Raw genomic sequence first — 23,636 nt, forward strand, 5'->3', positions numbered from 1 at the left:
GCTACAAAAATGCGACTTCGCTTGCCCAATTGTGGCTATAAAGATGACCTTATAGGTCCACTTTTCTCACCGAGTTGTTGACACCACGGTGCAACCCAAACCAATTGTCACATTAGAACTGATCACCCTACGATCATAGATATATTTAATTGGCTGCAGAGAAACCAAGTGGCAGATTGGATCGCCAAAAATGCTTCACACGGTGAAATTTAGGATTCTTTTGATTTGCAGAAAATTTTTTTTTTTACCAGAATATTTTTTCTGAAAATATGATGCTTGAAAAAAATAGTTTGGGTATGTTTGGTTGATGATAGAAAACTAGTACATTTCAAAATAGTTTATATTTTGTTGAGCATCTATTGCTTTGAAAAGATTATGTGAAATATCTATTATATTCTTAGTAAAAAGAAAGACCTTATACATAAATTTTGATGGATGGCCTCTTATGCGGCTCATCACTCCGAAGGCTTTATCATGTTTCTTCTTCGTACTGTCTTTTTTTTCTTCTGATTTATGGGTTGCACCTATATCTGTTGTGTGTGAGTCGCCGATGTACTAAAAAAAAATGTTTAAAGATATTTTGAAAAAAAATATCGGTAGAAAAATAGCTTTTCCACATCTTTAATAGATTTTTTATAAAATATAAAAATTTTATTTTCAAAAAATACTATTTTTTATTTTTTAAAACTCTAACTAAATAAAAAATATTTTTTATTTTTTTATTGACTATATTTTTTTCCTTTTTTGTGAACCAAAGTCGTTGGAAGGATAATGACTAAATTCCATCGGAATTTGGCCGGATGCTTCCTTTGCGATGTTTCAGAATCAAAAAGGAAATCATACTGACCGACAATCCCTCGCTGGAATTGGAGTCCAGCGAGATCACCCGTACAACTGTATCAGACGGCCACGAGTGTCGGATCAACCTAGAACTCTGTGTCCCTCAACCCTAACCGTCCGTTTACCCCTGATACGATACAATATAATAATATAAAATAAAAAATAAAAGGAAAGAAATGAACGCAAGCGGGGCTTTATTTAAAAAAAGCCAAAGCAGACAAAATTGACGAACGGGGAGGAAGAGAGAAAGGGGTTCATGGCGCGGACTCGTGCGGGTGTAACAAACCACATTTGAATGTAGAGCATTAGTCCGCAACACTTCTCTGCCGAATAGGGTTGTGGATCACCCGGCTACGACGTCGTTGACGCCACCATTTCCATCGATCAATTGGAGCTTCTTCTTTCTCTCTGTGTCACGCGCGTGCCGCCGCCGCCGCCGCCGCGAAAAGAGAAGCCTCCCCCTCCTCTTCTGCTGTCCCCGAATTCCTTCCAGGGTTTGTATCAATTTTCCATCCATCTAGTCCCAGTGATCAATCGAGACCGCCTACGGTTTCTTGGAGGGAATTCTCTGATGTTCGATCCGACCCGGGCTGGGAATTGACGTTTCGGTCTTTGCGCTCTCGAGTTCGCTGAAGGTGGATCGGATGGAATTGGAGATCTCTGTTTTGACTGAATTTTGATCGGACTGAATTGGCACGCTTTTGGTACCGGAGGTTGGTCAAGTGAGGCGACGGTGGGCTAAAATTTTTGTCTTCTGGTGGCTGGGTTGTGGGGTTTTGGATCAATGGATTTGGTGCCGAGTTGCAGGGTAATATCTTCTTCCATATATCTTTAACTCTTTTCTTCTGCCTTCGATTGTTGTTGTTGTAAATTATGGTACTGTCAAAGGTGAGTTGTTCCAATTCAATTTAATTTTTGTGTGGGAATTTTGTATTTGAATTCACTAATGCTAATTGCTTAGCATGCTAGATGGTTTTGAAGGTTTTTTTTTTTTTTTTTTTTCAGACGGTCAACTTTAAGGTTTTTCTTGGTTACTCGTATACAAAATAGGATTCACGTTGAGAATTTTTATGTTTAAATTCAACTTAAAATTTACCGAGAGCAGAATTTTTTTCTCGCAATGGTCTTCTCGGGCATGTTGAACTGAAAGTACTGTGACTTGAGCTGAATTTGTTTGTTTTTGAATGCCTCTTCTGATGGTCTTTCTATGTAAGCCATGGCCTCTGTTCATCTGCTTAATTTTCTTGACTAGTTCGAAGATTTTTGTTTATGCATAGGCTAGTGGTCTGATTCAAAACGTTGTCATCTTTATTATTCTTCTTTTTCTTGAAAAGGATGCTTAGAATGCGCCAACTTTATCAGTACTGAAGTTGTATCGATAGAGCCTTGCCAATAGGAATAACATGGCACGTTCTGAGCCAATTGCTTGATCAGTAATGAGTGCACCGATTTTTATTCAAAAAGTGACAAATCACTCTCTCTTTCTCTCCGTTTTGGGCCCCGCCACTTCCCTTCCCCCCCCCCCCCCCCCCCCCCCACAAAAAAAAAAACCACCCCTCGCAGCGACGGTTGGTTAGCCACTGGAAATTTAATGATCTAAGTTACTATCTGCTTTTCCAACTTGGAAGCGGTTTCTCTGATAACAGGTGATCCACAAAAAAAAAATAAATGGGGGTAGGGAGAGAGAGAAAGAGAAAGGTTCTTTTGCTAAAGGCCAAACCAGCAAAACCGTGTGGAGGATGGTACAAATTCCTATTTAATGCAGTGCTAACACGTATTATATGCTGCATTTGAAACCAAGATTTCTATTTAATGCAGTGCTAACACGTATTATATGCTGCATTTGAAACCAAGATTTCTTTCTTTATCCATCTATGTTTTTCTTGGTAAAATTCAGGTGCTTTCCTTTTATTTGGTTCATATGATATGTTGCATGACACATATCTGGGATGCATGGTTTAATTCTGCAAGTTGGACCAAGTATGAACATGAGCATCTATTTTCTGAGACGTGGTATTTCTGATATTGCGCATCTTATGTACAAACTAATATCTTGCAAAGAGATGTTCTATTTTGTTTCTAATAATCATGTGTGCTTAATTTTTCATCAGGATAAATTAACGTACTTCAGAATTAAGGAGCTTAAAGATGTCCTGACTCAACTGGGTCTAGGAAAGCAAGGGAAAAAACAGGTTAGCAATTTTCTCGCTTTTTGTATTTATATTCAATTGTTTCTTTTTATGCGGAGAGCTGGTATCCAGAATGACAATAGTAAAAATGCTACAGTGGGGAGTGCTTGGAGTGTGGGATTCTCTTTGGATATCCAAGGAATCTGTGATAAGTATCATTATATGGAGAGGAACAGTTTTGCCTGTTTTGTCAAAAACTTTGGTTTATGATGTACTTTGGTAATTGTTTGGCACAGTAATTGTTTACGTGGTATTTTGATACTTCTTATCTTTTAATAATTGTCATATCAGAACACATAATAAGAAAATTATCGATGTTGGCTTGAGGCGCAATGCTTTTTCATGTTGAATTGTTGTATTCCTGAATAGCTAGATATACCAAGTTATAATTTTAATTTATTATCACTGCTTATATGTACAATTAAACCTGTTCTGTTCCCTTATTTACTCTACTATAGATGCCTTTGCATCATATTTGCATAATTTTTAATTTGGTTTTATGTGGTTGAATGCAATGCAGGATCTTGTTGATAGGATTTTGGCATTATTGTCAGATGAACAAGGTACTGATTATTTAGTGAATTTTCTTTTTTTATAATATCCGATCTAATTCTGTGTAATTTTTTTCTCAGTGAAATGGCGTTTGTCTGCATATTTCAATTATTGATATATTTCTTTTTTGGGTGATTTTGGTCTATAATTCTTTTTTTTTCTTTTTGCACAATTAGAAGTTCTTTGTTGTTTGTCGAACATCATATTCGATTCTATTCAATCCTTCTTCTGGTTGCTGCTGCTGCTATTTAATATTTTCTAGTGTGAGGGTAGTTTTGTTCAGATGTGTTTATGTTCATTGATCATATGGTATTAATGTTGGCCTCATTGTGGTCTGTTGTTTTTAATCCTTGTTATCTGTAGGTAATTGATTTGTTATGTTTTTCTTGGTATCCTTTTTGTTCTTGTATCTTTGCTGTGTCAATTAAAGCTATATATGTTTTCTCTGTTAGATGTTATCTTTTATAGAATCATGGAGCATCCCATAAAAAATTGTGTTCTGAACTATCTTCATTCGAACATACATATTGATTTGAGGCACAGATGTAGACATCTACGTGCATGCACATCTGTCCTATTGTTTGCATTTTAACACATCATCTTTCATGCTTTCCTAGGTGATCGTAGTTAGAGGAAAAAATCACAGAGCAGTGACTGATTCATGTAGGCCTCTCTTTGTACACCACTGAGGCAAGCCAAGAGAGAAAAAACTCCTTTAAATTTTAAATGCAAAAAATGCTAGGATTCTCAAACAAGAGGCTCTACATCAATCTGTGTCTCATACACTTGTTTTTAACAACCTCTCTTTCCTTCTCTTCCTTTTGTATTATACAAGTCCTTCACTTGCTAATCACAGTCTACCTACCACCAATAGGCACTGATTGTGATCAATAGTGTAGGGTAAATGTACACCTAACCAAGGTTTTAAATCTCGTGGGATGAAGCTGTCTCAGTTTGCCCATGGAACGTGATGCACCGCCGTTCTGCTTCGTCCCGACACTTCGGACAAGGGATGGTCCCAAGATGTGCCGATCGGGATGCTGGGACAACGGTGGGACGGTCCTGTCCCGACACTTAGGACAATAACCCATCTTGGTGTCCCATGGGATGTTCCATCGGGATTTGAGACCATGCACCTAACTATGTGCTGGGTTGCTTTACATCCTGAAGTTCATAGTGCTATCTCTTTTTGCTACCATGGCAAGATGAGAGAGAAAAAGCAATCCTAAATTTCAGAAAAGAAAGTGCGGAAAATGAGATTTTGATGTTCTATCAATTTGGCCATAGTTATAGAGGACAAGCCTTGGTGCAATAGTAAGGTTGCTTGTTGTTATAGAGGGTAATCCTTTGCCTATACTCCGAAATGGCGGAAACTTTGTGCATTGGGATGCCTTTTTTATCAGTTTGGTCATAGTTATAAACTATAATAATATTGGTTTGCAGTACATATTCTGAACTCTTGGCTTGTGTTACCTAAATTACCTGAAAATCGTGAGAATCTGTGTCAAGTATGTATACGAATTCAATACGCATTGAACACTTGGATACTTATCAAATTTTCTAGTCGCAGCTTTTAAAAATTGGTAGAGATTTGAATTGTTCCACAACAAATTTGACTCTCTCTAGTTAAAGCTTTCTAGAGATTGGTTGACACCTATGTTTTCAAATAACTTTGCAAAATGTCATTTCTTGAGATCCTTAAGCTTGAAAGGTTGAATGAGAAACGTGGTTATCAGAAGACTTCAACAAATAATATCTTTTAATATTTTTATATAATGTTTAAATATAATTTTTTGGTTAAAATTATTTTTCTATGTATCCCTGTATCTCCTTTTTCTCCCTCTTCCAAGTGAGATACTTGGACACATATCCAAATCCAGCTGTCCTGTTTGTGTCCATGCAACACTGCTCTTGATGCTGTTGTTACGAACTTGAGGCATTCCCCCGCACCATTCTCCTTCTCCTCCTCCTCACGTTAGATTCTCATCAGGTGTGCTTTTGTCTTCTTTCACAGTTCCCAGATCTCAGGGTTGGGGAAAGAAAAATTCTATTGGAAAAGAAACGGTGGCAAAAATAATTGATGATACATGCAGGTGACTTATCTTTGACTGTCTACACTGTTTATCAGCTCGCATTATTAAATACATAGTATGATTAACTTGTCATTTACATTATAAAAAAAACATTGTCTTTATGTTGTTGCAAATACCAGCTTACAATATGTTTTGTTCCAGAAAAATGCAAGTTCATGGTGCTACAGATTTAGCATCTAAAAGCCACAGTGGCTCAGATTTCAATCATGTGAAGCCTAAAGAGGAAATGGATGTTTCTTATCAGTTGGATATGAGGGTTCGCTGCCTCTGTGGCAGTTCTTTGATTACTGAGTCCATGATTAAGGTACTGTTGCTTATTTATGTTTCAGTATATCCAGGTACAGTCTTGAGCAGCATCATTTTTATTATCTGTACACAGCTTGGTGGTTCATGAAAGTTATTTTCACATTATCATATCCGGACCCATATTTGCTTACATTTGCATTGCACATTGATTATCTTCTGTTTAGTTGTCGATGTCACCCTAATAACTGCAGCATGCAAATTTGACGAATTGGAAATGAAGAAGAAAATATTTATCATCATCATAATCATCACTATTTATTATTATTGTTATTGTTGTTGTTGTTGCTGCTGCTGCTGCTGCTGTTGTTATTGTTATTATTGGGATCTTAGATGTAAATTTGTGAGTTATGTTTTTGAAAAAAGTTGCCCTAGTTTTAGATTTAGCTCTTGATGGTGAGGAATGGCATGGTAGATGCTATAGAGCTGAACTCTTATACTTGGGACATAAGGTCTCATTGGTTATTGTAAATCTTTTTGAGGGTAAACATGTTTTGGTATTATACTTTATATATTTAAGAGGAATGCTGATCCATATCGAGTTATTTAGGTGTGTTTGCATGTCACCAAGTAGAACATGGTTCTACTTATCTGACCAGATGCATCTGTAATATTGTTTTGCATCTTGTTGACTAATGTATGTTGTTGCAGATCTCATAAAGACCGTCCCATTAGTCCATGGTTTAATTTTTGGGACCAGCCTTTGCTATTACATACAAGAAGTCTAAGATACTTATCTTTGCGTTACTCTTTCATGGGTCATGTTGAAGCCCTTGGCTTATATTTGCTTCTGATTCTTCTGTATATTTGTTATTAGTCATTGGATCAGAAAACAGAGGCTTGTGGAAGCAAGAAGAATAAGGAGCACTAATAATGGTTTACTTATAGTGAAGATCCTAATGAGTATATTGTAAAATTAATCATCTAGAATAAATGCTGATTTGGTATCAGATTGTGTAAGGGCATTAAAACAATCCTGAAACATGATTTATTTGCTAATAACCATGCAAAATGCGGTCTGTAAAGGGTTCTACTTTTCTAAAATAAGCTGGACTTTTGCTTAATGTTGCATGCACTGGAAAGGTTAAGATTTAGACTGTGCCACCATTTAGAACTGGCAGCGTGGTTCAGGATGAGGTAATTTTTGATTTCAGAAGAACTTATCTACTATGTATAAAAAGAGATTGGAAGTTGCAGGTGACAAGTTCTAGTATTGAAAGGAGGATTCTCACTTGTTGTTGGTCAGTTCCAGTAATCTGTTTATCTAACAGCTTGCTTGAGACTTATAGACCTTTGGTTCAAATTATCAAGTACTTCTCCATACTCCCATGGATTTTCTAAATCAATTGTTTAATGGGAGATGTTTTATCCTGTCACTTTTCTTATTTGTGCTTTCTAGCACATGTTACTTACCAGTTCTGTAAGTTTTTGTTTATGGACTTCTGTTTTATAACATTTTGCCGAGTTAATGGCCCATTATTAATGTTATAGCAACTATAATGTGACATCTTATAAGGATTGTTTATCTTTTCTCTCTTATAAGTGGCGACCTCTTTAATAATAGAAAATGATACTTGGACTGTATAGATGGATCATTTTCCTGATAACCCATCTTTTCCTTCAACTCTCTTGTTGTTATCTAAGATTTCATTTCCTTTTGTTCCCATTACTTGTTTTCTTGTGCATGGTAATTGTTTTCATCCTTTTGAAGGACATACTTGCTGCTGTTTGTCATTGGCTCGCTAACTGTTTAATATCTCTTTAAGGAATACAAGCTTAATCTTATTCACTTTTCCATGTGATATTAAATCTCTTATGTAGACTGTTCCTGATCGGATTGCAACTTTCAGATATCTCAAGCCTACCATCTCATCAAGAATCATATGTTCTCAACAAACTGAACTCCTTCAATTTCTTATACTTTAAGACATTGAGTTGTAAATATACCTGATATTGAGCTCCATGGAACAATTTGGCTTACCTTTTGTTGGGGCTTTCAGAAATTTTTGGACTTTCATGATTGTATACCGAGTGGAATTGGTTGCAGGTGTTCTTGGTCATTGAACAGAATTGAAATTCTATGTTTAAGAATCATTTTGAGTGTATACATAGAGTAGCAAATGGACATTGCCGCATATATGGCATACAGGCACCAAAAGTGTGCTGCTACAATGGTTTAATTCTACAGCATTTTATGAAATGAACCTGCATGTGCCTGTTTTGCTTTGGGCATGTTGCCATCTCTTTTTGTTCCTTTTCTTGTTTTCAGTCAGAAACACATTTTGGGTTGGTTACATTCTTTGATACCCATCCCTAATTATTAGTATATCTAAATCTCTGTACACAATGTTTCATATAGTATTGCTGCAAGTTACTGGTATAATAGTTAGTTCTGATGTTGGAATAATAACTAGTAACTAGTGAAGACATCTAGAAGCACCTCACTATGAGATTGTCTTGAGTCATGGACCTTCAATAGATGGATTCAGCAGATGTTCCAGAGTCTCATTGTATTAGTTCTAACCTTACAGTAAATTTGTTATAGCTGAAATTATTATACTGTATTCTTGCTGTTTGCAAGCTTCTAGCAGATCTCTTAATGTTACATGGTTCGGTAAAATACTCAAGGAAACTTGTAGTATCGGTTTTGTCATCATGGTTGTCGTTTACTGTGATGGTCTGTTTTTTCATCTTTATCGAGTATCCTTCTTTTTTGTGTTTATTGACATATCACATATGAGAAGTGGATAGCCTTTACATTAGGAATGGCATGCATGCTAAGCTGGGAAACCTCCATATCCACTACAGTGAATAGCTTCTGTTTGTTTCATAGTTCTTTTACATTTATTTCCTTAAGTTTGATTCTTCATTTACTCTTTGCTGCTTTATGTCCCTGGGTTATCACTTATCACCATTAAATATTCTTTTTTCCTTTTATATATTCCTTTTGGTTTATCTCAGATGCAGATTTTTTAGATGTACCTTAATATTGACTTTTAACAGTCTTTATTTATATATTTTAGCTTCACTTTTGCCTTCACATCAATGATAGTTTTGATAATTGCAGTGTGAAGATCCCCGATGTCAAGTTTGGCAGCACATTGGTTGTGTTATTATACCTGAGAAACCTATGGAGGGTGTTTCACCTGAACTTCCACCTCACTTCTATTGTGAACTATGTCGAATCAATAGGGCTGACCCGTATGTCTTACTTTCCTCTATTGGGATTTCTTATATTATGAGCATCTGGTTTTTCCCCCTCAGCATTGATCTGATCATGCTCATAAAATCTCATTATTGTTTTAACATGTATACTTATCGCCTATCTGTCTATGGATGTAACAAATTTAGTCTCTATATAAAGTCACTGAGAACATAATTACCTATATAAATCTAGATATCTGCAGATTATGTCAGTTATCTCTTAGGAAAACTGATGTTCTAAACTTCTAATTGTATATAGCACGTCTATCACTTAAGGTTTGGTTGTAAGGTATATAACTTTCGTATTATCAACCTTTTCTTCCTTTTACCAAGTCAATGTGAGGTTTGGTTGATCACGAACATGTTGGAGCTTGACATTTCTGCCTAGTCTAGGTAAGGTGTCTTTTATTGTTATGTTCTTGAGATGGTAATTATGGAGCGAAAGAGATGAGTAAGTCTGAATAAGAAAGTGTGCGTGAGAATCTTTGATATTTAATGCAAGGTTGGGAATATTCTTAGCAACTTAATGAAATGCCTTTTCTTTTTTAAGCATATTTGTTTTATTAGAGAGAAATTATGTATCATGTTTGTCTAGTTCTAGTGCTGGCCATCCCAGTGTTTTGATCTATGGATCTTAAATTAATCATAATTTAAGTTTTCAGCCTATGGCATGGACTAAATTTTCAGAGGAAATTGATGACCGAGTTATTTATTCAACTGAGAAATTGATGAATTTGAGCACTGAAGATAGAAAAGGATGTAGAATCTTTTTAAATTTTAAATGCTGAATGTTTGTGTTGATTAATAGAAGACATGGAAGAAATTAACAGGGTTGTGATCAGATACGACAAGTAAGAATATGGACAAAGTTCTCTAATAGGTCTCTGTAGAAGAACACAATTCACTATGATGTATTTTAAATAAGCTTCATTTGTTTTTATGCCTTTTTTCAGTACAGAAGTGGATAATTTGTTGATCAGTGGCATCTTTTTCAACCTGCAGATTCTGGGTGACAATAAGGCATCCCTTACTTCCTGTAAAGTTGACATCTTCAGGCATCACAGCAGAAGCGTGAGTGCTGTATGCAATGTGACTTGCTGTATGAGTTCTAGTTTGTTAGTGGTGTACGGGCAACATTTGCCAAAATATCATGTGTTTTTGAGCAATGTCTATTCTCTAGTTTTGTATCTTCTTGGGTGAGAATTCACAATTAGACTGCATTTAAAACTTCCAATTGAAATGGATAAACATTTTTTTTTGCTTTGACTTGCATGCTAATGCACATGGAGAAAAAGGCAATGAGAAGGCAAGAACAAGAAATAGCATCATTAGAAGTGTTTTGTATGATAAATTTGCTTGAGTTTCATGAATAAGTTGTAACAAATTCTCAAATAGTCAATTATGGTGTATACATATTGGTCGGGAAAATAATTTGGAATAATGTCTGGCGAACAAAAAGGTCATAAGAACTATTAGATAGTTTGGAGAATATTACAAACTTGCTTATAATATTCTATTTAAACCTTTTGATTCAGTCAAGATGGTACTCATAAAAGTGGAACATCAATGTTTGTGTACTCAAGTGGATTACTACTATATGTTATACGTGGATAGATTTGTTCAAGGTTTTAAATCCTATGGGACAAGAGTGTCTCGATTTCTCTATGGAACGGGACGCCCTGCTGTCCCACCCCGTCCTAGCAGCTTTTCGGGTCATGCATCCCGGTAGATATCTTCCATCTCTGTCCCCCTCTTCTTTTCTTTCTTTCTTTATTTTTTTATTTTTCTTCTTTCTTTCCTTCCTGTTTTCTTTCTTTTCTTCTTTCTTTCCTTCCTTTTTTGTTTCTTTTTCTTCTCCTTTCCTTCTTCTTTCTCTTTCCTTTCTTCCTTATTCCCTTCCTTTCTTTCTTTTCCTCCCTTCCTTTCTTTCTTTCATTTAACTTCCTGTTTCCTTTCACTTTTTTCTTTTCTCATCTTTTCTTCCTTTTTTTTTCCCTTGTTCTTCTTCTGTCCTCGCGTGGATAGGTTTCGGAGTCTTGATCCCGTCCTAGTCTCATTTTCTCATAGGAATGGGATGGGACGGCCGGGATGCCCCCCATCTCATCGGGACATAAAACCGTGGATTTGTTATTGTACCCAACTTGAATTCTACGGCCTCATGATTAAACTGTGGTTGAAAATTAAAAATAGATAAATATGTCTTTGTTTTTAAACTTGTGTGCAAGTGTATGTGGAGAAAGGCAATGTGTGTGGATTGTTATTTGTTATACAGTTTTGCTCAATTTGACTGTGAGATTCTGGAAAAAATAATTGTATTTATGCTTAGATTTTTGGATCTCTTCCAACTGATAGTATATATTGTGTCTATCTTGTACATGCTATCAAGGTGAAGGTCATCAATTTATTTGTTTGTTTTGATTTGTTTGCATGGATTACAGAACAAACACTGTACAAAATGTGGAAAGAACATTTCAGTTGTCAAGAAGAGATAGAGAAATGTTGCAGAGAAGTGAATATGATCTTCAGGTTGGTTTCTGTAACATTTTTCCCCTCTGGATTACTGCTATATTTTAGTTGGTTCTTGATGGCATTGCATTAAAGTATGACAACATTTGATGGCACCAGTTCATTTGTAGAATTCTGTGTTAAAGTTTTCTTAAATAATGATTGAGCTCTAGTAGTTAGAAAATATGGATTGCTTATTTAGTATCCATATGGTCTGTCAATTTCTTTTCTTTTAATTATAAACTAATAGCCAAGGAAAGTACTGTTTATTTTCTTTTGTCATAACTTCTCATTATCTCATATGTTGGACCATGAACATTTGGCAATAAAATTGCAAATTCAAAACTTCTCATTATACTGATAATTGCATGGATAAGGTTTTGTAATATTTTCATTTTCGAGTTGACAAGTCTTTTCTATGATGATTGTCACCTAGTATTCAAGTAGTTTATCTATTTAAATCCTTGCCCATCTTAGTCATATATGTTTGATTTTTTTTTTCTAAGTGTGTGAGTGAGAACCATGCTTTTTATCTATATGGCGTAACTTTGATCTTGTACATCATGAGTGAGCATAACTAATGCTTCTTGTTCTTAATTGCCTAAAATGATGTGACAATCCTGAAAAGGCTTAGATATTGATCTGCCTAAGATCATTGGAGTAAAGATGGTATGATCCATGATCCAGGTCATACATTTTGGACTAAAATGGCCCGCAGATCAGATTTCTAGACTGGGATCATTTTGGATCATAAGATCCAAACCTAGATCATGTTATTTGACATTAAAGCTATTACAGCAGCCATGTTTGATGATCCATTTGATTCCTTGGACTTTTAGAATGACCTATTCATCGCTGACAAGCTTACAAAACATAAAATTAGCTGTCTCCATTGGGTTTTTAACTTTCAAGAAGTAAGAGAGATTTCATTGTTTTCAGAGCTTAAACCTAGAGGCAAGTTTTCATATTTTTGCAATGATTTTTCGAAATCCAATTCATTTCTTCTCTATTCTTCTATTTGAAAGGAGAATTAAGTTTTTGTACTTATAAGGGCGAAACAAATTTTGTTGGTTATCTTCAAAATTGAATTATGTTTCTTTGGAAGCAAGAAAATTTAGTATCAGGATGTTGTATAAAATTTAACTAGCAGATGAGGAAAAAAACATTGTCCTTCAAGAGCCAAAAGGAAGGGAAGGAGGTGTCTTTGTTTATTGAATCCAATACTGATGTTTTGATGATGATGATGATAGCATATTAGTTTTCTTTTCTCTGTTTTGCTGGCAGATTTGTGTGTGTATACATAAATATCTGTATTGGACTAGACTAAAATGACTTATGGAATTGTAGTGTGTTATGTATCTTAGTGATTAATTCAACATGGTGTTACTTTCTTGGACATGCATGGTCCTGTGGTTGTGAGAATGAAGTCCATGTATGATGGTTTCTTACTCGTTATTTATCTAAATCAATTTAACCTTGTTTCTTACTTTTCATATTGCTTTACCTTTATTTCTGATGCTTAAAAACAAATTAGAAAAGTTCGTACTATCTTTGGACATCCATGGTCCTATCTGCTCACATAATGATTTATGATGCAATCCAGTTCCCAGTGGGATTATTTAAATCGATTTTGCGTCTGTGACAACAATGGCATTTTTTTCCTGTTTTATATACAGAACCTAATGGTAACCACAGCATAACTAAAGAATAAAATGTATATTTATTGATTTATATTGGCAACCTGATAAAGATCCTTTATTACGGGAAAGTTGGAGACTTGCAGGTGTCGCACAAAAAAGATCATAATGGTATTGTAATTGTCTGTTGTTTTGCAGGTTTGGTGTGTACTTCTTAATGATAAAGTTCCATTTAGGATGCAATGGCCGCAGTATGCAGATTTGCAAGTCAATGGTAGGGAAGACATCTATACTTTCACCTGTTGATGTCACATATGTCATTTGGGATGTCATTTCATTGCACATTTTTTTTTTTTTGATAAAATAAGTTATTATTTACCAAAATCTTCTCTATTTTTTCCTAATTTATATTCATATTTGTGTTTATCATGATTTGCTGTATCTGCTTCAGTAATGCTTGAAGATATTGATGTGCTGAAGATATTTATTATTTTCTCTTTATTTATCTTCTTTGAATCTGTAAATAGGTGTTCAAGTGCGTGTAGTTGGTAGACCAGGCTCACAGACGTTGGGAATCAATGGTCGGGATGATGGTCCGGTGGTGAGTACCTTGCTATCTCAATGCAGTAAGACTTTCTTCATCAATTAGTACCATTAGGTGCTTGCAGTCATACCATGGTTCGCTGCACCTTGGTGTACCACCTGGTATGGGGCATTATATTGTACTGTACTAGTAAGGTGCTGAGACTAGGTTCTTCCCTTGTACCAAGTGTTGGTACTGAGATATGTATTGTCCAGCACTCAATACTGGGTTCGGTACTGAGATTTCAAACCTTGAGTCGTGGCACTTTATAGGTTGTTTCCTATTTGTTACTTATCTTCAATCAGTTTGGCTTAGTTTGGAAAGCATTTCCTCTTTTTCACACTAATCATCCTCTAATTCTAGCAGCTGCATTACAATTCGCTGCACTCTGTTCTGAATGGTTGTTCCATATTATCTTATTTTTCTACTCAGATCACCATAAGGAGCAGGGAAGGAATTAACAAAATTTGTTTATCAAGGTGTGATTCTCGCATATTCTGTTTTGGAATCAGAATAGGAAAGAGGCAAACAATTCAACAGGTAGTTTGAATTAATTTTTACTTTTCATATTAAAAAAATCTTGAAATGAATGGAACTATTACTTAGAAACTTCCATGCCACCTATCTCGCAACACATTTCATGAGGTGTTGGTATTATGTTGTGGATCAAGCGGAGAACTATGGAATGCTGAACCGGCCCGTACTGGCCGATTTCCCGGACCGGTCTGGTCAGAGACCGGGAAACCAGTCCGGTTCCACAGTGAAAATGGGGCCGGAATTGAGTGGTACGGAGCCCATACCGCCTGAACCAACTGGTACAAGAGCGAACCGGACGGAACCGAAGCAGTTTCGTTCGGTTTGGGCAGTGCGAACCGACACCGAGTCCTGTGGCATTGTGGCAGCGCACCGCGCGCGCGTGCTGTTGGCCGATTCGGTACCGGTCCGAACCGGTATCGGTATGATATACCTTGCAGGAACATTTGGTTTTAATTCTTATTATATTACAATGTGGACTCGTCTGTTGCAACTCAACCTTCGTTCAATCACTGCTGATAGTTCAACCTCCATTTTTCATAATTGGACTTATCTTTCTTTATATAATGATCTGAGGAGGAAAACATGAAAGTACATCCACAAAAAATTAGTATAGATTTACATATATAAAAAGTCTTATGGCTAAATTCTATTTCCACATGTATCACCTCTAGATGGAATTCTAAATCAAGTTTTCAAAAGCCAGTGCTGGGACTGGTGTTGGTAACATGCTAGCATGGTACATGTTGTGCCACATGTTGGCAAGCACATGGCATGGCGCAACAATGTCTAGCACTTCAGTCTGTCCTAAGCAATTATCAGATATTCCGTCCATTTAAGTTAGTCGCATGCATTGCACTTGCATTTTCTATTCACATGCTTTAGCATTGGATGCTTTGATATAATTCCTTAGTTGAGGGTTGGATGATTTTATTGGGCATTATTTATTAATAATTGTGTTTGAATTTGCATATTTACTGTTACAATATCAGCTATTTGAAGTCAGTTCGATATCTTTAATCATGTGGTCTGTTCATATATATAGATCAAACAGTGTTTTATATTGTTTTTCTGAGGAAAAGCAGATGTTTATTTTGTTATCTCCAATTTACATCTGCTAGGTGGCTCAGTAATTTTCAGTGCCGATATTGAAAAATCAAAGTGTCCTTTGTGTTGTCCTTTTTGCTTTTCTATGACTTTTGAATGTAGGAATGATGAAGTTACAAGTTTGGAATTAGAAACATCCAAACAAGGTCTTTACAGTTGCACATTCACGTTCCTTTTGCATTAGTACTAGAATTATGATATATTCATGTTTGATTTGCATTGGTATTATATTTATTTGTAGGCAAGCATCATGTTTTTTCCCCAATATACCAAGATCATTGTATCATTTTTTTAAAGATTGCATTCTGAAGTTGTGAGAAATCCCATGTAGTTAGGTAGGATTCATCTCCAAAGTAATTTGGGTCCGTCAGTGTGAAACTTCATGAGCGAAATTTCTTTAGAATTTAAAGGTATCTTCATTGAAAGAGATGAAAACATATTTTCTATAATTTCTGGAGTTTCTACATAGTTTCGGTCAGGAAGAGCTCAACATTCCAAATAAGTTAATAACCTTATTAGGAAGCTTATTCGGAAGCCTCAATGGAAGAAGAATTCTTGATTTCTGACCTTACAAAAGCTGTTTATAAACAATGGATAAATTACAAAAGAATTAGTGCAATGGTTACCTTTTATAAGTAGTAAATGCCGTTTTATGCTGATAGCCATTTATAGTTGTGTGCTTTAATTATTTTAACGAGAAGGGAGAGTTTAAAACTATTGGAGCTTGGCCTTTGCAAGCTTTCAGAAGTTACCAGGTAATACTGCAGTAATGGATCTTCCTGAAGTTTTGACGTATATTACCTGCCAGCAGCAGATAAACCTATGTTTTTCCTTTTTTTGTCTTTTTTCTTTTCAAAAGCACCTACCTGTAATTAAATTCTTGGCTTGTTCTGTAATTTGAAATTCTGTATGCGAGTCAGCTGGAAACCAGGAGATTCAGTGAGCAGCACTCTCACAGGTAAGAAGAAGGAGGCCCTGTCAATGTTACCAGGAGGTCCAGGACCGAGGAATATCTCCCAAAGAAAATGCATGCTGACATGGGTCAGACATGTTAAACATGTTTTTTTTTTTTTTTTTTGGACATGCGTCCTTAACAGCAGCAGGTCGCCTAGCTATATTAAGAAGTGTGACTTTGGTGCAATAAAGTTAGGACATAAGAGAAATGAGGAAGTGGAAGAGGAAAATGATGAAGGAAGATAAAAAGGAGGAGAGCTTGTCCAATAGGCCGCAACTGGAGCATCACCAAGGTGATGGAAGAATGAGATGTGGACTGGCAGTAGGGCAGTGAAGAGCTTATCTTCGTCCTTCCTCCTTCCTTTTGCTCCATTTGCAAATCATCTGCACCCTTGTTCATTGGGGGTATCGATAAATCCCTAGTTTCTGTTATTTCCACCATTTGGTGAGGCTTATAATTTTCTTATATGTTGTCAATCTCTTGAAGATATTCCACTCCCTTACCTGCAATAGTTAGTTATTGTTGTTATTTTACCAACAGCAGCTGCATGACCAGTATATTAGGAATTTGTCAAAAACCTACTTTTGCGTGTTAGGAGTAGTGGATAACAGAAGGGAAGTGGCACTGTAAATCCCCTAGGGATAATGAAGGATAAAAATAGCATTATAACTGTGAAGAGTTAATCATGTTTTTAGGATTCTCTAGTTAATGTGTGCCTATGTAGAAACTACACTCATTATCGACTTGCTTTAAAGAACACTAATATTAGTACATAGCACCTGTAGTAGTAGTATAGTGCATGCACGTAATCCTAACGCTCGTCCATGCCACACTTGTATTTATAAATTATCAAAATAATATAACAAATAAAATACTTTTTTTGTGTAAGAGGGGGGCTGGGGGGAGGTAGTCTTTCATGATCTTCCTGATCTTGCTTTTTCTTTTTGAGCAATACCACAAGTATTTCTTATTCAGAGATTGCAGATGTTTATCATTCCTGTTGAGCAAATATCTGTTTGCAAATCGGCTGCTTCATTATTAAAGGAACTGGTTTCAGGTCCTCAACTTGGTCCTGAAGGAAGCAGATGGTGAGCAATTAGAGGATGCTCTTGCACGTGTTCGCCGTTGCATTGGTGGTGGAAATACTACGGAGGATGCAGATAGTGACAGTGATTTAGAAGTGGTTGCTGACTCTGTCACAGTCAATCTTCGTTGTCCTGTAAGTGGCCATATAATTTTTTATGTAATGTAGATATATCTCTTTACCTATCTTGGAGCAGCATATGTACCGCTGTTGTTTTTGTTTTGGATTTGCTTCATGCTGCCATGGGATCCATTTTACTGGTCCTGAAAATGCTGAGTTCTGAGGAATGATGTACTGAAAAAGGGAAATAATTATATACACAATGCTGCCGATGGGGTTTTCAACCGCTGTGCAGGTTAAACTGCCTGCCAGTGGTTCAATCCTAAGTTCTTGTCTTCCATGATCTGTCTATTTCACGTCTGAACATTAATTGCAAAGCATGCAGCAATATGCGGCTCCCAAGATAATTATTTCCTGTCTTTTATCTCCATACAAATGGTCCATCATGATTTCCAACTCTAACAGGTATGAGAGGTAGCAGGGGTAGCAAAGAAAGAAAAAAAAAAGGAGACAATGCATTTATGATTCCAGCCGTGAAGACTAGTAAAAGGAAGGGTTCAGCAAAGGTTAACCTTTTGGAACGAATATCGATTTAGCCAACATTTGACCAAAGAATGGATCTTTTTTGCCTAGTCATGAGAGATGGAAACAGTAATGCATGAGAAGAACTTTCAATAACTTGCATCTTTATGCTCATGCTTCTAGATCATTATAGTCCTGGTACTGTGTATTTTGTTTGATAGAGGTATAAGTTGTATAGGAAAACTTAGATGTGCCCTACATTTAATGGTAGAGAGATGGAGTAAATTCATCCACCAATAAACATCAGGAGTTGAATTTCTGCTTTGTTGACCAAGTTCACCTTTAGGAAGCCTAAGCAATTTTCTTTTTTTTGTTGTCTTAACCAATAAATTAGGAGTTGAATTTCTGCTTTTTGTTGACCAAGTTCACCTTTAGGAAGCCTAAGCAATTTTCTTTTTTTTGTTGTCTTAACGGATATCAGATGAGCGGGTCTCGAATAAAGATTGCAGGCAGGTTCAAGCCTTGTGTTCACATGGGCTGTTTCGATCTGGACACTTTTGTCGAACTCAGTCAACGCTCTCGGAAGGTCACAATTTTTTCTCAGTAATCTGCCTTTTCCTTTTATTGTTTCTGTTTCTCAGAAATTCTTTTGCTTTCATGCAGTGGCAATGTCCAATATGCCTCAAGAACTACTCTCTTGAAAACATCATTGTTGACCCATATTTCAGTTGCATCACTTCACTGGTAGATTTCCCTTCAATTGTTCTTTATCGAGTTTGTTGATGTACATGTTGAAGTTCTGTTTTTCACTGTTTTCTTCTGGTGATACAGTTGCAAAATTGTGGAGAAGATGTGGATGAGATTGATGTGAAGCCTGATGGTTGTTGGCGCGCAAAGATTGAAGGTGAATTTGGGGACCTTGGTCGGTGGCACATGCCTGATGGTACTCTTTGTGCCAAAACAGATACAGAAGTAAAACCTGACTTGGAGAACTTGAGGCGGGTTAAGCAGGATGGCACTTTGGAAGGGCACACAGGTTTGAGATTAGGAATCGAAAGAAATTGCATTGGAATATGGGAAGTTAACAACCTTGAAGACATGAAACCTCCATCTTTTGGAAATCATGTTCTAGGTACGCTTGACAATCACTGCCAGAACATCATACCTATGAGCAGTAGTCCCACTGGAAGTTACAGGGATGGAGAAGATCCAAGTGTCAATCAAGAAGGTGAGGGGAATTTTGATTTATTTCTGAATAATAATCATGAGCTTGATTCTCGTTCACTCAATTTTGATCCAACATACAATGTTGAGGATAGAATCCCTCTTGCACCATCAAAGGATCCAGATATCATTGTCCTTACTGACTCTGATGAAGATAACCGTAAATTGATCTTTCCTGAAAATGCCTATGAAACTGGTCCATCTGGTGGTAGTGATATGCATTTTACTGCCATCCATCCTGGAGTTTCAGAAAGATATCCTGAATACCCTGGCCTGGGAACAAGTGGAACTTCATGCCTTGGTCAGTTTAACAATAATGGCGATGATTTTGGGATGCCACTCTGGCCAATGCAGACATGCCTGCAGACCGGACCAGGCTTCCAGCTATTCGGAACTGATGCTGAAGTTCCAGATGGCTTAGTTGGTTCACATAATTCTCTTGGCTGTGCAACAAGCAATGGCTATGGTTTGGCATCTGATGGTGGTCTGGGGGATGGTTCTTGTGTCCAAGATCTTTCAAACTTTCGTTCTACTACTGATATGAATGGAAGCTTGGTCGATAATCTGCCATCATTCAGTAGCAACAATACTTCTCTGCAAAATTTTTTTCCTAGCCAACCAGCTGATGTTACTATGCAACCTGATTTACGTGATACTGAAATGCTAAATGGGGTTCATTCTGATGCTTGGATATCCCTTACACTTGCTGCTGGTGGAGGTCTTGGCGAGTATACTGCAAATGGGCTGAGTCCAGGCCAACATTTAGCACCAAAGGGAAGTAGGACAGAGCCGTTAGAAGATGCTGGTTTGTACCTTTTCTTTATGTAGTATTTCATTTGCTATTTATGTTTCTTAACATATACATTAAGGACACTGTCTATGACTTTGCTAGTTCAACTTTGAACAGTTCCCGCATGTTTAAATTGCTGAACCTGCATGTTGTTAGCTAGAGGTGCTTCAGTGCTAAATTGTCTGACCATTACCTCCAAGTAGCTCAACATGAAGAATCTCCTTTCAGTGCAATATCTTAAAATTGTTAATACATTATCTTATCAAAATACATAATATAATAGGTTGATTAGTCAACAATACTTGTTGAAACCCTTGTATCTGATGCCATACTACATTAAAAAAAAAAATAGTAAAATGTGCTACAATTTTCTGGACACTTTTTAGACACTTAACACAGATGTTAAGAATATCATAACTTGCACTATGAAAGGCCACGCCTAGTGCAGATGCTTCTACCTGGCATTAGTGGAAATTGCCTTTTTCTTTTTGCTTTCCTTTTTTTTGGCCTTTGGAAGGAAAGGGAGGGAGACCACCTGGTTAAAATTGCATATGTCCAAATTTTTGGAGGTGCACCACCCAAGACCTGAACCTAAAACCCCTTTCTTAGGAGATGCGACCACTGCAGCAATGTCTATTTCATGTAGGAGCTGCCTTTTTCATGTGTGTACGTATTCAGTGTTCCAACGCTATTGAAATCCTAAAGTGTTAATGTAACACTTGCATCTCGTATACATTGCTACTTTATGAGGATATACTGTACGGGCCGGTTCAGCATACCATCCGATACAGCATATGTATTATTTGCGCATGTGCTAATGCTTTCTGATTTCGTGGTCTATATTGCTTTATGATTTATTAATCCCTAGCCTTCTGCCTCCGTCTTGCTCATGGCTTCAATGAGTTTTGACTGAAAAAAACTTGTTCATGGTTGGTTTTATCAGTCTTGTGCTTTTGTGATGCATCTCAATATTTGTTTATGTTTAATTTGTGGATGCAGCTTCATTGCTTTTGAGCGTGAATGATGACAGACCCAACAAAGCAAATTCAATTACCCAAAGGTCTGATAATTCAATTTCGCATCCCTGGCAACCACGGGCTGTTAGGCCTCGTCTGTATCTGTCAATAGATACTGATTCTGATTAGTCATGGGAACTAATGGGATGATACTTTGTAACTGCCCTAAGAGGCCGCTTGCCACCTCTGCATGCTGCTTGCTATGCTTTTGGTGACCATTTATTCTATTAGAGAAAAGGCCAGACAATCCTGCCTTGCTGAAAGGAAGAAGAATTGTGGCAACTGATCACCACTGCAAGTGGCATATTAAGGTGTTCAAATTGCATGCCTGATGAAAGGCTTGAATCTGTGATAGGTTGTTGCATGTTATCAATGCCCTGTGCAGACAGATCCTCTAATTCCTCCATATTGGCCACCTCCGCAAGAAAATTTTTTTATTTGAATTGCAGGCTGAATGCGTTCACGGCGAGTTGTACAGTACAGTGATAGGAGATGAGAAATGGAGGCCTTCCCAAGGTGTAAGCCAAATTACTGGGAAGGCTTGTGTATCGTAATTGTATCGGGGTTCAACTGCTGTAAATTCAAGTGCTTATTGAATTTTGGTCACAATTGGAGAAAATGCTGCATTAGCTCCATAGCTGGGATTTCAAAAATGTTGTTGCCGAAAGTTTAATTATTTTAAATTAGATACGTGCCTACCATCATTGGTGGTTTTTCATATGCATATGTTGATTAAATTGCTCCAGTGTTTTTGCTACAATGGAAACATTTTATTGCTGACACATTTGTATGCTCGCTGATTTTATTCTAAATGTGAATGAGCAATGCAAGTTTTCACATTTTTCTTGACTTTCATTTGCTTTCATTGTGAATTACATGCCTTCAGCCAGTGGCAGGCAGTATGTGTCAGCATAGTAATTGTATCTAATTACTGAAGTATTTTTTCTCCATGATTGTAGAATTTTATCTGTTTGTCAGGCAAAGCTATCTGGATATTGGAATGCCATCTGGACAAAGTGGACTTCGCACTGGGACAGCCCTGGAGTTCGGTTCCTCGGTTCTGAGACAGTTTATGTGGTTGGAGTCGCACGACCTCAGAGACGAAATTCAACTCCAAGTCTTTGTTTGCCAGGCTCAAATTCAAAATTACGCGTCTAGCATTAACAGTAAGCTTTCTATGTTGGAGTTTATTACTGGTGTGATTCATATGCTCCTTATGGAACTATGGAACATGTTGATAATAATTCTCTATGTTTTCCCTCTCGATCAATGAAATCACCAGGATCTGTTTCTGGCGTGTATGAGTCAGATTCATCGTATGTGTGATCGGTGGAGCACGTACGTGTTTGCTTAAGAGTTTAGACTATCTTAAATTTGTCTTTTGATTTCATTAAGTATAATATCTCAGAAACAGTCGGACAATAAGTAGCCGGAAACATCGTTAAGGTATTGCTCTCTCTCTTTTTTCCACAAAAAAGTAGTTAGCAGCAGATTTTTTGAAAGAGGGGCATAAGGAGTATTGCTCTCTCTCTTTTTTTAAGTCTCTATTTGTGAAAAGAAAAATAGAAATGAGACCGTCTATTTCCTCTCGCAAGTATGGTAGGATTTGTATATGCCCGATCTTGCGCGACCTAGAGGGCGATACCATATTCAACAAAATGTCCGATGTGTGAATTAAAATTCAGGAAAAAGAAGAGGAAAAATGCCAAATTTGTAGTTTATCAAAGAAGCCAGCAACTAAAATGCCCTTTCTCTTTAAGCAAATGACGTTTGGGCACTTCATTTGCAATCTTATGCCAAAACGATCTATTGGTTCATCATGGACCGAGCTGGAATGTAAGATAAAAGCCAAGCTCGAGGAAGCTCGGGTTAGCCTAAACTCAGCCTCTATTCCGCCCGGTCAATGTTGACCAACCTAATCCTTACAAATTACCCCGAATTGCGTCACATCACATGGCGGGTGAGTTCCCTTTTTTCTTTGTTTTTTTTTTGGAACGTGGCAGGAGAGTGCATTGGTGCCGGTCGTATCACTCCTTGTGCCCTTTCCGAGTCATGCTGTGAGTCCCATGCGCGATTATGGCGTCCAAAGGGAGAAAGTATACCAAAAAGGGGCAAAAAAAAAAAAAAAGTAAAGGAAAAATAGGGAGAGATGTGAGGTAACTCTTGAGAAAGAAAAATGGAGACATATCCCTCTTAAAGACTGGGGATACATAAAGAAAATATGGGGAAAGTCGAAGACTGGGGTTGGAGCCACAACTCCCATAATCCATCTTATATATAATGATATTATAGTCAGAATATATTCTTTTATCTGTGAATTACATTAGTGTTTTATAGTTCTCTGAATGATGATCAATGAAAAATAAATAAAATATATGATGTTGTATTATTATATTATATTATTTGTATTTTGAGCTTAATCAAGTGGATCTTGGAGG

At 36.8% G+C, this 23,636-nt stretch overlaps 1 protein-coding gene across 4 annotated transcripts; it reads left to right on the forward strand.

Moving 5' to 3' along the window:
- Positions 1 to 1,028: 1,028 nt before the first annotated feature.
- Positions 1,029 to 22,506, forward strand: LOC103705467 (E3 SUMO-protein ligase SIZ1-like). 4 transcript variants are annotated; one of them, XR_015967750.2, is made up of 17 exons: positions 1,029 to 1,648; positions 2,952 to 3,032; positions 3,550 to 3,592; positions 5,596 to 5,674; positions 5,816 to 5,978; positions 9,045 to 9,178; positions 10,184 to 10,252; positions 11,620 to 11,707; positions 13,522 to 13,597; positions 13,851 to 13,924; positions 14,339 to 14,446; positions 17,560 to 17,721; positions 18,650 to 18,754; positions 18,832 to 18,912; positions 19,000 to 20,197; positions 22,177 to 22,364; positions 22,481 to 22,506. XR_015967750.2 is itself a non-coding variant. In XM_039124271.3 (16 exons), exons 1-16 carry the CDS (start codon positions 1,625 to 1,627, stop codon positions 22,260 to 22,262), a joined length of 2,571 nt encoding a protein of 856 aa, XP_038980199.2. In that variant the 5' UTR covers positions 1,029 to 1,624; the 3' UTR covers positions 22,263 to 22,506. The 4 variants fall into 4 exon arrangements, 3 of the variants coding, with proteins under 3 accessions (XP_038980199.2, XP_008787400.3, XP_038980200.2); XM_039124271.3 differs by having other exon boundaries at positions 22,177 to 22,506; XM_008789178.6 differs by lacking the exons at positions 22,177 to 22,364; positions 22,481 to 22,506 and adding an exon at positions 21,182 to 21,916.
- The last annotated feature ends 1,130 nt before the right edge of the window (positions 22,507 to 23,636 follow it).

This window comes from Phoenix dactylifera, chromosome 8 (assembly GCF_051530095.1).
Source record: "Phoenix dactylifera cultivar Ajwa chromosome 8, Ajwa_hap1_PhDact_Kaust_v1.1, whole genome shotgun sequence".
Lineage (NCBI taxonomy): Eukaryota > Viridiplantae > Streptophyta > Magnoliopsida > Arecales > Arecaceae > Phoenix > Phoenix dactylifera.